This window comes from Trachemys scripta, chromosome 20 (assembly GCF_013100865.1).
Source record: "Trachemys scripta elegans isolate TJP31775 chromosome 20, CAS_Tse_1.0, whole genome shotgun sequence".
Lineage (NCBI taxonomy): Eukaryota > Metazoa > Chordata > Testudines > Emydidae > Trachemys > Trachemys scripta.
In genome coordinates this window covers 8573087-8589983 of record NC_048317.1, presented here as the reverse complement: position 1 = coordinate 8589983, position 16897 = coordinate 8573087, and the positions used below count along the sequence as shown (strand labels likewise).

General features: G+C 39.0%; 1 protein-coding gene across 1 annotated transcript in view; it reads right to left on the bottom strand.

Moving 5' to 3' along the window:
* Nucleotides 1-5434: 5434 nt before the first annotated feature.
* RCAN3 (RCAN family member 3) overlaps nt 5435-16897 on the bottom strand; it is a gene marked incomplete in the record, with an annotated part of 24519 nt that continues 13056 nt past the window's right edge. The window contains 4 exon segments of the mRNA XM_034753949.1: nt 5435-6173; nt 7247-7418; nt 8356-8529; nt 16879-16897. Of these exon segments, the coding sequence (XP_034609840.1) occupies nt 5965-6173; nt 7247-7418; nt 8356-8529; nt 16879-16897 (574 nt within the window).

Genomic DNA, 16897 nt, shown 5'->3' with positions numbered 1-16897 from the left:
CCCCAGGGTAGTCTGATGTGGGGGATACGTTGACATTATCATACATACACGAAGTAGAAAGAAGTCTCCTTCAATGAGTTTAAGAAACAAAAATAAACTAATTTTATTTCTTAGTTTTGAAAAACAAAACTTACCAGGAATCACAAAAGCTTCAAAAAAACCCAAACCACACATTCTGCTTTGCCATCTTTACAGAACATTATAGACTTTGTTGTCAGAGCAACATAGCATGGTCATATTTAGCCAGTCTACATGGACTACAGCTTGGATTGTCACATCAGGTACAATATAATATGGAGTGCATGTTATTGTAGTTCGTCTTGAGAACACAGACACACCACGCATCGACAGGTGGACAAAAATGGTAATGTACATCTAAAATACAGGACACAAGGCAAAAACTGCATCTAGGAAAAACTGATTGTACTCTCAATTCATAAAGAATGTTATTGAATTAAATGGTCACATACCGACATGAAAGTGATGGAAGATTTAGGCAAAGACCAAATAGTACAGAAATCACATGTGCAAGAGAAACATGTGTCTATGGAACAAGCCGTCATGTGATCAACAGCTGGAATTTACTTCAATACTTCCTGCAACTATAACACTTCACACAAAGCAGCAGCAAGAGAGTGAAATAGAAATCAAGTAGGACGACAGACACCATTTGTTCTCAACTGATGCATTCCTCTTGCTTCCCAAATGTAATCCTTTAATTATGCAATGTTTGGGTGTTAAAAATAGTGGATTAATGGAAATTAATAGATCAGTTTTCTTTGAAGTCCAGATCTATTCAAAGTCAACATTTTAAACAGAGAGACACAGAACCCTCCTATAAAAAATGTACATTTCACAAAAGACATTATGAAGTCCAGGAGATAGCATGATATAGTGTTCTTTTTTTTTAAGGAGGTACATAGCAGAAGCCATGCAAGTACAGTATGTGATGGCAACAGGCCTGTGGAACACAAACAGTCACAAAAACCTTGTTTTTAGGCACACAAAAGTGCGCTGATACACAAAATTTCCACACTTAAAACCACTGCAATTTTCTTGAGTGTGAATATGCATCTGATGTTCAGTTCCCAATTTGAGAAAAGATTTCAGCACCTGTAAAGTGAACAACTGCTGGCTGGGAACTGCACTGAGAGAAAGTAAAACCCATCTTAGGGCTTGTCTACACAGCATGTGTAAATGCTCTTTTTCGGTATTTTGTTGGCACTTCCAGCCCTGTGAGCGGCGTTAGCTTTGTCGGCAGGAGAGTTGTCCTGCCGATAAAGCTGCAGTCACGCTGCCACTTGCATTGGCAAAACATTTGTTTTTCGCGCGTGCGGGGGGTGGGTGGGGGGGGGGCTTTTTAAATACCCGTGAAAGACAAAAGTTTTGTTGACACCTTTGCAGTGTAGACAAGCCCTTAGTGATTAAGTAAAGCACAATATGGGCTAAAGGAAAGAGCAGGTAGGTGAAATGGTAATTTCTATTGGATGGAGGGAAAACTGACATTGTCTCAATTGTGAGCGAAAGCTGAAACGCCACAAAAAAATAAAAATGAATCTAGTATCCTCAATATACAGGAGCAGGGAGTTTGTCAACTCAAAGAGTGATTGGCTCAAGCCTAGAAAGGATTATTAGCAGATAGGGCACTAGTTCAATTCCTAGCTCAGCCATACATGGCTTACATTACCTACGGCAAGACACAATCTTCCCTGTGCCTCAGCTCTTCCATCTGTAAAATGGGGATGACAGTACTTCCCTATCTCATCAGGGATAACATCCATTACTGAGTGCAAGGTGCTCAGATACAGTGAAGAGGAGAGCCATATAAATACGAACACAGAGGACAGAGTGAGACACTGTGGAACCTCATATGGATTCAAAACTTCCTACCTTGTAGTTGCACGGTTTAAAAAAATAAATCAATCAATCACCATTTTGGGTGAGCTCTCTAATTGTGTAGCCTCCCACCAAAACAAATGGGAGAACAGGCCAGTAAATACTGTCCATCTACTTCTCTTGCATTGCCTCTTACAAATCACATGCAGTCTGTTTTAATTCCAAAAAGAGTATTCACAAAGGGAGACCCAATAGCTTGAGAGAAGGAGAAAGAGGCTTAATTCATTCAATGATTTACACAGGCTGCAACTAATTAGTTACCATCATCTGAGCCGGGGAGAAGTGAATTATCCAAACTGGGAAACTATAGCTCTTCTCATCTCTTGAATGAACCTTTCACATAGCGCCGAAGCCCCAGCAACAAGTGTCTGTGTTTTCCAGTATTTGTTTTCGTAAATAGTTTTGAAAACTCATTACTTTCCTCAAACTTTGATCATTCAGTGGATGGGCCAGATACTCAGCTAATGCCACAGCTCCATTGTCCTCAACTGGGCTGCGTTGATTTACGCTGGCGGAGTAACTCACCTAACAGGTCTTCTCCAACCATGGGTCATTCTGTGAGAGTTCTGTCATCTTTGCAGCTTATTTTTAGGCTAAGCAGTCAGTCTGGCTACAAACTAGAGTAGTCAATACGATTTAAATGAAGCATGTTGCCACTGGCATCATAAAGTCAGATACCTTCCTTTTGTTAGGATTACATGCCAAAGATGAGCAAAGCAATGTGAAAGAGCCTCCTACCACATTCCCAAAGAAGGGTCTGTTTTCCTATTAATCTGGTCTGCTGAGTGCTCGGTATAAGCATAAGTCACAAAGAGATATAATTCAACTAAAATGATGCAAAAGCTCATCTATTTGTACGAGGCGCTGCAAAGTGTGGGGGGCTTGATAGAGATTAGACCTTTGGGGAGGGGAGGAGAATTTTGTAGGAGGTTTAGTTCTGTTGGCTGTTGAGGGTAATTTGCTGTTTAATTTTATTTTTCAGATACCCAAAAGTTCTGGGTAGACAACCCTTTTACTTGCATACAAGTTCAAATAAATATGTTTTAAAAGAACTCCCAGTCAAAATTCACACTATGATATCACTGATCAGAATAACATTCAAGGTAGGAAGAAGGGGTCAAGTTAATTCCTGGTGAAACGCCACTGACTAGTAAGAGTTACACCAGAGATGAATTTGGCTGTTTAGCATACACCTCAGCTCTTTTCAAGGTAGATCTCATATATGGGACATATAGGTTACTGCAGATCCTCAGGGCCAAATGATTGACCCATATTAGCTGTATACTCAAGGGCTTGATAAGATGGATTTATTGATCAAGCAAATGTCAACCAATGCCAGTGGCAGTATCTATTACATACGTGACAAGTATTTCAACAGAGACTGCTTAAGAACACCTTGGTTTGTTTGATCAAAAATATTCTTTCATCTCTTGCACCAAGGTCTTTTCCTCACTCCAGGTATCTAAAGAATAACTTATATTCCCTATAACAGAGGTTGGACTTTTTCTATAGTGGAGGGGAAAGTATCTTGTATTCTGTTGCAAATAAAACTTGCCTGATCAACTGAGTTGGAGAAACGGAGTTTAGTAAGAAGAAAAACAAAACAATCCTCCCATCCAAAACTTTCCAAGAGAATGTTCTGATCAGCTACCATAAGGGTGTGGGATATTGGCATTTTCCAGTTTTAGGATAAAATAATAGAACCTCACCAAAACAACAAAAACGTGAGAACAGTTTGTTCTTATAAAACATGTTGAAAATCAACCGTTTTTGCAGTGCTGAAATTAGCTCACGGCAAGCACTAGTAGTTCAAAGCCAAGCATTCAGAGTGTGGACGTGCAAGGACAATTTTTATCTTTAATTCAAGGCAATATTTTTAAGCCACAGAATCGTTGCCTTACTCCTAATTTGCTTATAAACAAACACCCCAAATCAGAAGGAAGACCACCACAAACCCTAGGTGTTGACGATTCATTCAACTTGCCAGCATACAGATTTGTTAGGATACCCATCTTCGAAACAAGACAAATTACACATTCCCTATGGGCCCAGGTTTGATACAGTTAATGGAAAACATTGAATGGCACTGTTGTTATTTTTATTCCATGTCTTTTTTTTACACCATGGATCTTTTATGCTGGAATGCAAGTCAGACATTTCACACAAGCTACTTTCACAACAGCAATAGTGACTTGATCATTTGCCCAATAAGACGGCATTCCTGAAGTTTTTCCACTTTACAACAACATTTACAAGGGGGTAAATGAACAACTAACCAAAATGTAACATTACAGAAAATCCCAAACTGATTTCTGGCATTTTAAAATGCACAAGGCCCTACTGACAATATAAGTTTGCAACTGGAGGTGGGGAACAGTGAAAAAGAGAAGATAGACTTTGAATGGCTTGATAATAAAGAGCTACATAAATGTTATGCCAATACACGCAAGACACACAAGAGGAAAGATTTGTCTTACTTTCCTCCCGCTCAAATGTATATTATTCCTGTCTCCAAAATGAGGACCTGCCTGCAGGATCCCATTTTGCAACTTGAAGTTGATGGCAGGAAAGACTCGATAGCTGACACAATACTGAAGTTATCTCTACTGCGCCTGTTTGAATTTATCACCATTAATGCACTCTCTTGCTGTCAATCAAGTCAAAATGCCTTTGAGAGTTCAATAACCACTTTATACATAATTAAAAAACAGTATCATGATTTGGGTAAAGGCCAATTTCAGAGTGATTTATGTACAGAATCAAATATGAACCTAAACAGCCTAGTTTGTTCACAAAGAATTTCTTAACTATTTTTTATAGAAAAAAATCTGTGTAGGCTAAAAAAGGTTGCTTATAAAATAGCATAAAACCATAGGAGCATGTGCCACTAAACTGAGGCATATTTCCTCCTACTTAACACAGAAATTCACAAAACCACAAATGTATATTTCAAAAGGTGTTTCCTATTTCAGAAGTTGCAGATGTGCTATCAGCCATACAGGATGCCATGAAAAATACCATGTTTTTAATCAGAACAGTAAATCAGGAGTGCAACTTGGATAAAAACAGAGTGGAGATTGGTTGAACCATCCTAGCAACTGATTGTCTTAAAAAAAGGAAGCAAACTGTAAAAGTTTAGGAGCAAAAGTTAAAAACTAACCCTGGACCTCTTATCCCCAAATATCACAATCATAATCTAATGATTATTCACTTTCCATATAATGTAAGTCATCTCCACGACAGGGGGACATTACAATATTGTTAGAGAGGGCTGGAGGCTTAACATTCTATAGGTGAAACCGTGTTTCACTCAACCCTGTAAGTCAGTTTTATTTTAATCAACTGTCGATGCGACCAATTGTACCTATCAGTGTAACACCATCCTACAGCAGCATAGTATTTTAGAGGCAAACTCCATCTGCCTCCTAAGTGGTCTGTGGTTTCCCCTCTTTCCCCCCAACTCCCTCCCCCCAATTGCAGTTCTGCCAACTACAACTTATTTAATTCTGCGCATGTATTTGTGCCTCATGTCAAATCATAAAGGTACCTTTAAAATAAAAAGTATTTGGCATTTCTGAGAAAAGTAACCGGAACATGTTCACAAATGGGCCAATCTGTGGAGGAATTTTAGTGTACACCGTATATTACATTTCTAATTAATATATTGATTAAATATAAGCTGTTGTACCAGTACAAAAAATATCACATTTGACTGTTCTAAAATAAACTATTTTGTAACCAATAGTATAGATGGTACTGATAAGATATTGTTTCAGCATTTGGTACACCGTGCTATACAATATCAAGAAAATGTGAACATATCTTCAAAAAAACCAACCTCCTGCTTTGCCATTATTTTAAATCTGGTGGATTTGCTACACTGGGGGAGGGGGGGGTTAGTTCTTAAAAATTAAAGTGCTGTTTAGAATATTGGCATCTAAGAACTTGAACATGAGAGACAACTACAAGTAAAATCTCCTGCTGCCATATATAATGCAGCAATGCAGACATCAATACATGTATTAATTTAATATCCTCATATAGATATTGTTTACAGCATCACAAGACTTAACAGTGCATGGTACCCCCTACCTCCCGTGTACAATCAAATGTTTTAGATTCATTTAGTATTGTTGGAGTAGCATCTGGGCGCCTTGTCTGCAGGATTTTCTGTTTGGGATTTTTAATTTCCTCCTCCTCCTCTGTTTCACTTTCACAAATGTGAACGACTACACTAGGAGTAGACTCCGTTCCTGCATGAAGCTCGTATTTCTCCCCTATAGAGTATAACACAAAGAAAAAGCAAGTTAAAAGGTTTGACAGTTAAACTCAAAGTAACCAATCTGTAATAGCATCGCACAGGAAATATAAAAATATCACTGAACTATTTTTATTTCAAAACATGTTTCCATTATCATTCACAGTAAATGATGTACTAAAAATCTAAGGATTCATTTAATCCCTTTTCATCTTTAGTTTAGTCCACTTTCATATGTGATTGGACTAGTGCTGCTTACGTGTTTTGAAATACATTGCCACCACAGTTGGTAAATTGTGCTCTCTGCACACGAACAACACTTAATTGATATTTTGGAGGGAGAAATGGAAACAAATTTACGTGCAACGTTAAAGGGCTTATAGCAATATTGGTCTTAATTTGCATACAAAACTGAAGCAATATCATATACACTATGCACTTCTACCACACCTTTCAGAGGATCTAAAAAGAGCTTTGCAAACACTAGGCCTCCCCGCACCCTCTGAAGTAAGTTGGGCTATTACTTTACGCATTTTACAAATGCAAAAATGGAGGTCTAGTGAGGGCAAGGGATTTTTTGACCAAAGTAACACATCAAGTCAGTAGCAAAGCATGTCACACCATGCACTGAGAAACTGAAGTTTCCGTTGTCAGGGGAAAGAAATGGCAAGGTCCCCAGAAAAGGTCAATTAAAAGGTCTGGCAGTTAAATTACATGGTGGCCATATCTAAATATGGCAGTGATTGGCACCCTAGAAAATAGCTAAGATAGAGAACTCCAACTAACTGAACCTTACCTTGCGTTTCTCATTCAACTAAATATGCACTGAGATTTCAGTGGCAAAATTAAGTAAATATGTGGCGCTATCTCAAGAGCATGCAACCCAGCAGGGTGCTAAACTCTGAAGCTCTCTCAATCAATTAAGAAATTGGCAGAAAAGGCATTGGACCATTTTGTCCCTACAAGTAACCATGTAGGGACAACCAGAAGATCTGGGTCTATACTCCACTCCTTTTTCTAGAGAGGTAACGAAAGCTACTGAATAGACATTTCTGAAACAGAACAGCCACAAAAGCAGGAAGACATTCTTACCTGGACCCAATTTGGAAACAGCACAGAGTAAGTCATAGTTTATTCCAGGAGTTGCATCTTCACTCTGCTTCCACCCAACTGGTGGAGATGCAGGAGGCGATATCAGGAACTGTTTGACAGGTTCTGGGGGAAGGAGGTAGGACTTGTCTCCTACTTCACTGGACATCTGGACCTGAAGAAACAATACCACCATGATAACAGAATCACAGAAGTTAAACTAGAGGATCTAACAGAGAGAGAAGAGAGATCACTCTCTTGCAATGTGGGACTGTTCTTCATCACACCCTTCTAGTGTTTTATCCAGTCTAGCTTTAAAAGCTGCAAGTAACAGAACTTATACCACTTCGTTGGGAGACTATTCCGCGAGGAGATTTCTCTCATGGCCACGAAGTTTTTCCTAATACTAAGACTTTGTCTACACTGGAACCTGAACAACGCAACTTTTGTCATTCAGCGGTGCAAAAAAAAAAAAAAAAAAAACTCCCCCCGAATGACAAAAGTTTTGCCGACGAAAAGTGCCAGTGTGAACAGCGCTTTGCCTGCAGACAAAGCTACCACCACTCGTTGGGGTGGAAGTTTTTTGTTGGCAGGAGAGCTTTCTCCTGCCAACAAACAGCGGCTACACTGCGCGCCTTTTAGTGGCACAGCCGTAGCGGCACAGCTGTGTCGCTAAAAGGTGCGTAGTGTAGACATAGCCTAAGTCTATTTTTTCCTCTCAATTTCTTCTGACTGTTTCTAGTTATTTTGTTCAATGCTGACAATGAACTTGGCATTCTATATAACACATGCTGAGCCACTAATTCAACAAAATTTGTACATGGACCCAGAGTCTGTGGAGAGGAGATGCTGGACTGCACTTTAAGAAAAGGAGAGCATTCAGCTTGTGGAGGAGGGGAGAGCTCTGTCACTCAAGAGTGACCCTTCCAGCAAATTACGGAGCTGTATCATCTGCAGGTGGAAAAAGAGTCCCTAATGTGTAGATTCACGCTGAAGTGGAGAAAGGATGCATGAGTGTGTGGTTAGAGGGAACTTCAGAACTCTGTCAGGAATGAGTACAGAATAGAGAGGAGATAAGAGTGCATTTAGAGCATCTACATATTGCCTCATACCTGTGCAAAATACAGCTTCAGCTTTTTCCCACTGATGTCTGTCTCATGCAATTCTATTCGTGCTCTTGCTGCTGCCTCCGGGGTGCTGAAATTTATCCTTACTCTTCTAAAGCTTTTAAACAACTGGAATGTAACTTGATTATCGTAGATCGTGAAAAGTGCTTCAAATCTTTCCTAAAGGTGAAATAAAAAGATTCTTCAGATACAAAATGAAGATTTTCAATCAGTGGAAATACATTTTCCTTTGACTTTTTCCCTCCAGTTAAGTTTCTTCAACTAAATTACTCCCTTAGAACCTGAAGATTCTCTAGTTCACTCACCCCCTTGATTTTAAAAGTTTAGTACAGACCTGCCCAGCAAGTGTATTGGACATCTCTTCTATTAGAAGCTTGTAAGAGAAACTAACCAACCTGAAACTCTAAGCCTTGTTTTACTGTCAATTCCATCTCCATTTTTATAGTAATTTGGACTCATGTAAACAAAGGCCTATAGATCTTAATTCATATGGTGCCATCTAGTGACAGCTCAACATAAAGATATTTCCACTTTTAAGTGTCTTTCACCTATGGCGCTCGAAAACACCATGGGGATAGACAATAGACAGAAAATATCATAATGCCACTATATAAATCCATGGTACACCCACACCTTGAATACTGTGTGCAGTTCTGGTCGTCCCATCTCAAAAAAGATACATTAGAATTGGAAAAGATACGTAAAAGAGCAACAAATGAGTAAGGGTATGGAATTAATTTCATATAAGGAGAAATTAAAAAGACTGGGACTTTTCAGCTTGGAAAAGGAATGACTAAGGGGGAGATATGATAGAAGCCTAAAAAAATCACGAATGGTGTGGAGAAAATGAATTAGCAAGTGTTATTTACTTCTTCACATAACCCACGAATCAGGCGTCACCCAATGAAATTAATAGGTTGCAAGTTTACCACAACTTCACATAAAGCACAGTCAACCTGTGGAACTCATTGCCAGCTGATGTTGTGAAGGCCACAACTACAATGGAGTTAAAAAAAAAATTAGATAAGTTCATGATCAGGGAGGCAACCCAATGCTCTGGGTGTCCCTAGCTTCTTGACTGCCGGAAGCTGGGAGTGGATGACAGGGGACGGATCACTCAATGATTGTTCTGTTCATGCTCTCTGAAGCACCTTGCATTGGCCACTGTCGGAAGACAGGATACTGGGCTAGATGGACCACTGATCTGACCCAGTATAGCCATTCATATGTTCTTATGACACTACATAAGTCAGTTCTGTCTGAATTCTCCTGCCTTCTATTATTGAATGCAACCCCAATTATTAATTTCTTCTACTTACAGCAGAGAAAAAAAAACTGTGAAGGATTTGTTAACTTCTGCATTGGACAAGTCTTTCTGTAAGTGTATGTTTCATGTATTTGCCTTTTAAAAGCTGAAATAAAATAGTTCACTGCCTAGCTGAATACACTGCAGTCAATAAGTTTCACCTTTTGTTTGGGTGGACCTTCACCAAAGCATCAGTGGGGAAAAAGAAGAAGAAGAAAAAAAAAAGAGAGATAGCAAAATATCATTAACATCAAAAAAATTGTAAGATGACTAGGAGGCAGGCCTGATACCTGAAAATAAAAGTTAAATGTCTATATTTCAAATTCATGGCATCCCTTTAGCTTCAGTGCCCACCCCATCAGTTACATGGGAATACTGATCATTACCCACCTATGTAAAGGGCTTTGAGATCTACAGATGAAAAGTGGTACGTGAAAAATATTTGTGTAATACATATACACTATTTATATGTAATAGGTGTAACTATTGCAAAGTGGGGTTTGAATGGGGGAAGAGGGAAGATTATGTTTTGATCCAGATATATTCTGCTTGCACAGTTTGAAAACTCCACTAGCTTTGCCAATGGAGCTTGAAGTTTCCTTGAACTACAGGAGGGTGAGTTGGGTGTGGAGGGCAGCATAGGAGAAACACGTCCATGCTGTTCCGGTTATGTAGACAGAACGTGAAATCAGACTCCAGATCTGTCAATCCAGCACCTTTTGCAAGCACCAAATTCACTAGAAAAGTTAGAAGAATAAAATAAATGGAAAGGATAACCCCACAAGCCCCACCAAAAGAGCTGATTTTTGGATGCACTTTCTTACAGTATGTGCACACACAGCACATTTTCCATTTGATTCAGTACGTGTGTCTGCTGTGCATTCACCCCTTAAAAGAAGATATAGGGAGAACTAAATCAAGCTACTGAAATCTATGTCCAGAGGCTGACAAAGCAGAGTTTCATAAAACAGATAAAAGCCAAATAATATATCAAAGCAGCTCTGTTCTTGCAAGCATTAGGAATAAGCCTGCATAATAAGTTTTCCATTTATAGACTTAACACACAATCCTGGCCTGTTCTAAAATCATGTCTTATCTACTGAAATCAATCAGCTCAGATGAGCTCGCTAACAGGTCAATCAGTACTGCTCACAAACTACATCTAGAGAAAATTTAACCTCGTCCTAAAATATATCAGTTCAAAAGACGGCTTCATGTGAATTTACATGCCAATGCAGATTGCATTCTGAAAGCCCACGGGACAAACACCTTACAGAATGATTTCATGTGGCAGCCAATTATCCAAGTGTCATTAGACAGAGCGCTAGCATGTCTCCATACATTAACCTCATGTGCCCAGGTAATGCTTTTGGAGTACAGTACTTACATAGAAAGAGGAAAAGAGTAGCAACAAGTGACGCTTATCAGAGACACATATGAAACAAATTATAAAGCCAATGTCTTGTGGTACATGTTTTCAATACACTCCACACAAAAAAGGAATGATGGGATTGTGCCAGCTTTACAGAGGAAGAACTGGAGCAGTTTGGGTAGCTTGTTTAAGAAAGTATTTCCTCTTCAGTTTTGTTTTTAACTGTTACAGTTTTACTAACTTTCTGAAAGGTAACAGATGCTGAAGGTACTGAAGTCCTTACAAACACAGAGATGGATTTGTATGGTTTGTTGTTTTTTATTTTGAGAGACGAGTACAGAGAAGAAAATATTTAAAAGATGTTCTACCAGATACAGGAATATTTTAAAATGAGTCTTATTTAAAATACTCAAGACAGTGTCTCTCTACATAAGCTTTCAGCCCATTGATGACAATGTATTTCTGCTCACCGATGACTCATATACATATATTTGGGCCACACCTGACTCATCTTTAGTAGAAGTTTAGTGCCAACATATAGGGCTGGAAGTTAGCTTTTCTGGGGACCTACAGAGACCTAGCAGTAACCCATGCTCACGCTAAACTGAAGATATCTAGAACATTAATGGCTGATGAACTAGGTATTTTCTGCAGGGGAAAAAAAAGAAAAAAAATGAAAGCTCTGCAATTGAAAATAAGCCATTTGAAAAACTCAACAGCCGGCACCTTTCTCCTGCACCACAGGAATACGATTATAGCAGGCTGACAGAGCAACAGCTCTTATATAACGTCCCCTCCCCTATTCAAGTGCAGATCTGTAAGCGGCTTTAAAAATTATTTGCATATCTGATTTATGATTCATCTCCAGTCTATCTGCACTATCCACTTCCAGTAGCTTCTGTAGTACAGATTTTAACAGTTAATTGTTTAAAACGAATATTAAAACAGAACCCCAAGAGTTAAACCATGGTAAGAGTAAACTAAATTAAAACAGAAAAGGATAAAAGGGGCTCTGATTTCCTCCCAGATTGGCTACCTCTTTGGTTAGCCTCTGTGCCAGGGTGCTAACAACCCTCCCATTACACACGCCCTTGTTAGGGTCAGTGAGGCACCGAAGTACTAGTGTGTGGATGCCTGAGGCTACCCATGGCCAAAAATAGAAACATATTTTCTTTGTTAACCCTCCCCCCATTTGAGCCTTTAGCTCTAGAGCTCCTGGCATTAGCATCAAGGATCTCCAAGGTCGATAGCTGTGATATATTGTAATTGGAAAAGAGCAATTAAAATCGGACTGCCAAGTGGCTTAGAGATAAGAAGCAGAGGCTATTGGTAAAACAAAAATGTAAAGCACGGAGAGAGGCAAGCTAGTTCACTATCGTGCTCACTCTGGTTGACCTTGTATTTAAATGGCTTTGAAAATGGCACCATTTCATGAGTTGTTACATTTTCAGATGGTGTCAAATTAACATGCAGAGGCAGCAAATGCTATGGAATAAAGCAAATAAATCTGGAATTATATGAGTTGATCAGACTTATAGGATAAAGGTTCATGCAGCTACTGGAGATAAGATAATGAGGATTATAGTGAACAAAAAAAATCATCCGATTGTAGGTATTCTACAATGAAAGCCACTGGACAGGTCCTTGTAGCTACTGCAATATCTGCAGGGAACCAAGTACACTGCATCAGGAGGAATAACTACAAATGACTTCACTAGAATGCAAAATGAGTTCCATAAAGAACATAAACCAGTGTACACTAGTTAACAGATTAACTCCATCCGCACGAGGGAATGGTTAAAAGACAAATACGTTCTGTCAACAAGGGACAAAGAACACACCTACAACGCAGCGAAAAAACCAAATCCTGAACCATCCTGGATGATGCAAAAAGAGAAAAGGGCAGCAGTCAGAATATCTAGATTTTCTAAAAACATGGTATGTGGCCATCGCTGACAGGGCACCACTTAACATTTGTTCTATTGGATGCTGGGTTCTTTTGCCTCTACTCCTCCCCACTGGAAGGAACGTTGGGGAACTAGGGAGTGAAATCCCTACTCCCTGAAATTGATGATGCTATCTTACAGATTCCTATTGGGCAGACGGGAAATCGGTGTACCTGTATATTTTGCAGGGATATACTCTCCCTTTTCTGTGAATTGTTTAATCGGGTTTATATCTTGCTGATATATTCTGAGCAGCTCACCTGGAGCATAACTTCTCCTCTTGTAATTCTTAAAGTTTACTCTCCTTGGCTTACGGAGACCAGTCCATTTCAAATCAGGTCTTACCCTAATCATCTGGTACAATAATGTTTCAAGAAAGTTTTTTAAAACTGCTTTTTAAAGACATTTTCCTAACACAGGAAAAAATGCAGTGAAGACAGCAGTATAGGCCTTTGCGATTAAGGGTAATGAAGAAAAAAGACCTCCAAGACTCTAGGATCTGAAATGTGTTTAAACACCTATTGCTGACAGAATTCTAGCATTGTTTCCATGACCAGTTTGGGCAGGGATTATTTCAATCTGAAAACTGTTAGAACTGCATTATAAAACTGAATTCTAGGCTATGGAGGCGAGTGACTCTATAGCATGGCTTGGCTAGTGTGGTTCTTAAAAAAGGACACTAGGAATCCCAAGACACTTAATAAGATCAGGAATTTGCCCTTTGTTTTTCCTTCTCCCACTGTTATGCAATGCCATGTACACTACCTGGCTGTTACCCTTCTTCCCAGAGATGGCAGCATTTCTGTGGTGCTGCATGTACGTTTATGAAGTGCTTTGGAATGAACAACACTATATATAAAGATTAAGGCTGGTGGAAATTTTGTTCATCAGAAGTGTTTTTCGATGGCAAACTGGGTTTTCAATTAAACAACATTTTTCATTAAAATTGTCTTCTTACCGTAGAAAATTTTGATTTTTCAACAAAAGAAAGTGTAAAAAACAAAAAGATTTCAATTGTGGACCAAAACCAAAAATAATTTCAGCTGGATACGGAAATATTTCAGTTTGGATAGGATGCCATGCTATCTCACAGGCATTTTATTCCAGTTGCCTCATGTTCACATTCTCCTCTGTGGGCCAGGCTTCCCAGCCAGACAATCTCCCGTGATGTACCATGGTCACTGGACCAAAGCCCTTGATGCACTGGCTCTCCTCACCAGAGAGGATAGTATGATGCATCATGGAAGATGTAATCTGACCAGAGAGCCTGGTTTATAGAGGAGAATGGGAGAATGAGGCACGTGAACTACAATCCCCATGAATCACCACACCAGTACAGTAGAAGCCTCTTTATCTGACCCTCTGTTATCCAGCTCTCCTTATTAACCAAACAACAAGTGCACACAGGTCCAGAAGCAGATGATCTCTCCTCTGGCAGCTAGATGGTGCTGCAGCCATTCTCCAGATTATCCAAATTTTTGATGATCTAATCTGGCCCCAGTCCCAATTAGATCGGATAAATGGAGTTCTGCTGTATTTCCAAATCAAACTACTTTGGGTTTGGGCAGAATTACTTCAGTTTTCAATTTTTTGCTGAAAAGTTGAAATTTTCTGTGAAAAAAAGCCTTTATCTGATTAGCTCTAACAAAGATGCATTATTACCAGAAAGGCTAGAGCCCTTCATCGTGACTTGGATAATCAGTTACAGAACCAAACTGTATCAGCGAGAAAAGTAGTAGTCTTGTGTTCCACCCCAGTCATGGGAGCCAGGAACATCTACATTCTAATCCTGCTCTAAGACTGGCTTGCTGTGTGGTTTTGAGCTACTCTCACCATCTGTAACTCAGTTTCCCTATCTAAAAATGGGGATAATTACACCTATTTATATATCTCAGGGGCATTACGATATTTGTCTGGCGTTTTGGAAATATGAAGTGATATATAAGTATTAGATGTAAAACTCAATTATCCAAATATCTTAGGGCACTGACATTTTTGGATAATGAGTGTTTTTGACAAGTCAAATTTGTTTCTATATGAATTTCTGATTTGGGATACAACTACAAGATTGCTCCTCTCCAGGGGAGAGACGGTAGAGGGAAACTAACACTTAAGATGGCATATAATATGTGTGGGAGGGTGGGGGGAAGGGAGAGCGTTAGATACAAAAAAATATTGTCTGTGAAACAGGTTGTTTAAAGCAATTATTTACTTTCTTCTGATGTTTCTTTCAAATAAAACACAGGTAAAATTGATCTTCAGCCCACAGAACTTAACAATCAAGCCAGTGCTTCACAGAGTGTTTAGCATAAACATGTATGTTTTGGCAGCAATTTTAACATGCGTTACTAAATAAGAATTTGAAGATATCTAATCCAGCCTCACACAAAACAGTCCCGAAAATACATCTGTCCACAAACAAAATCTACTTGCCTGCTGTTTGTCATGATGATAGAAAAAATAATTATATTTTACTTCTCTGGAAAAAAACCAACAAAAAATCCAAACCTACTTATCATGGGGTAGCAGGTGAGCAGAATTTTGTAAGGCTGCCCTAATCAAATATATTTATACTTAAGTGGCATTATAAATCATAGGCCTGATATTCTTTCCCTGACAGAATAAGGATTGCAGTATCAGCATTACTGTCTGCAGTCAGATAATATATTTCAAGCTGTTGCTCCAGAAATCCCTCACCTCAGGAAATGGAAACGACAAGGATCTCTAGGGAGAGCTGTCGGTAAGGCACTCTCAGTGCTGGGGTCCTAGATTGTGAAACACCTGCTGGATGAGAATGAGTCTTAGTCTGCCCAGCTTCAGAGTCCAGTGCAAAACCTGCATTTTGGCAGAAGTTTCCTTGTAATGAGTGACAGAAAGGAGGATAAAGGAAAGGGAAGAAAAAGGAGGAAGAAGGGAAGAAAGGATGGTCAAGTTTAAGCGAAACCCTAGGATGGCAAGAGTGGAATCCAATTTGATGATCTTTATAATTGTGTTTTGCATCTATGCAATTAGCAGCCTATAAAATCTCTTTGGTAGAGTTTAAATAGCTTTGTTTGTTGTGATTAATAGTTTAGGAGTGCAGTTCACTGCCACTGCCTTTAAGAGGCTGAGTTAAACTGAAGGACACCACCTAGCATCCCCGATTTGCAGACCAATGTTTCCCAGCTGATACCAGCAGCATGCAGAATTTTAGACAGAACTGTAGTAGGCTTCATAGTTTTGTAAATTAAAACTGGAACGAAGTTACAGATCAAGCCCTCTTCCATTACATAAACGGCTCACATTTCAGCCATAAAAAGAATGAGGAGTACTTGTGGCACCTTAGAGACTAACAAATTTATTTGAGCATAAGCTTTATAGAACTCATGCACTGTAGAAGAGTCTTCCTGATAGCCATTAGAAGCAAAGGATAACTGCACATCTGACTCAATAAAAAATACAATAATGGTCCAGAGAAGCCTTGTTTGGACTAGAAATTTCAAACCACTTTCAAATTGTTATTTCTTATTCATTAGGTCTGACAAAGTATACTGTGAACAAATACTATTCTTTTAACAGTGATCCTTGTCCTGGAATCAAATATTTAAGTTCTCCCTGGACCATAAAATGTAAGGCAGGAAATCAACATGCAGACGCACTATGAAAAGTACTACAGCCATACCACCACACTGAGATGCTACAAAGATTTTACATTACTAGCTGTTTTATAGTAGCAGAGTCCAATTTGAATTTATTGGCAAGCAGCACTGAAACCAATTTGAACTCGTTGGCAAATCTCGTTATTTTTCACCTGCTAGAATAAGTAATAACACTGAAAATCTGGACAAAATATGCTCTAACTACAATTGCACCAATTTAGATCACTATACCCTATGTACTCTTACCTTTTCTTCTTGTACCTCA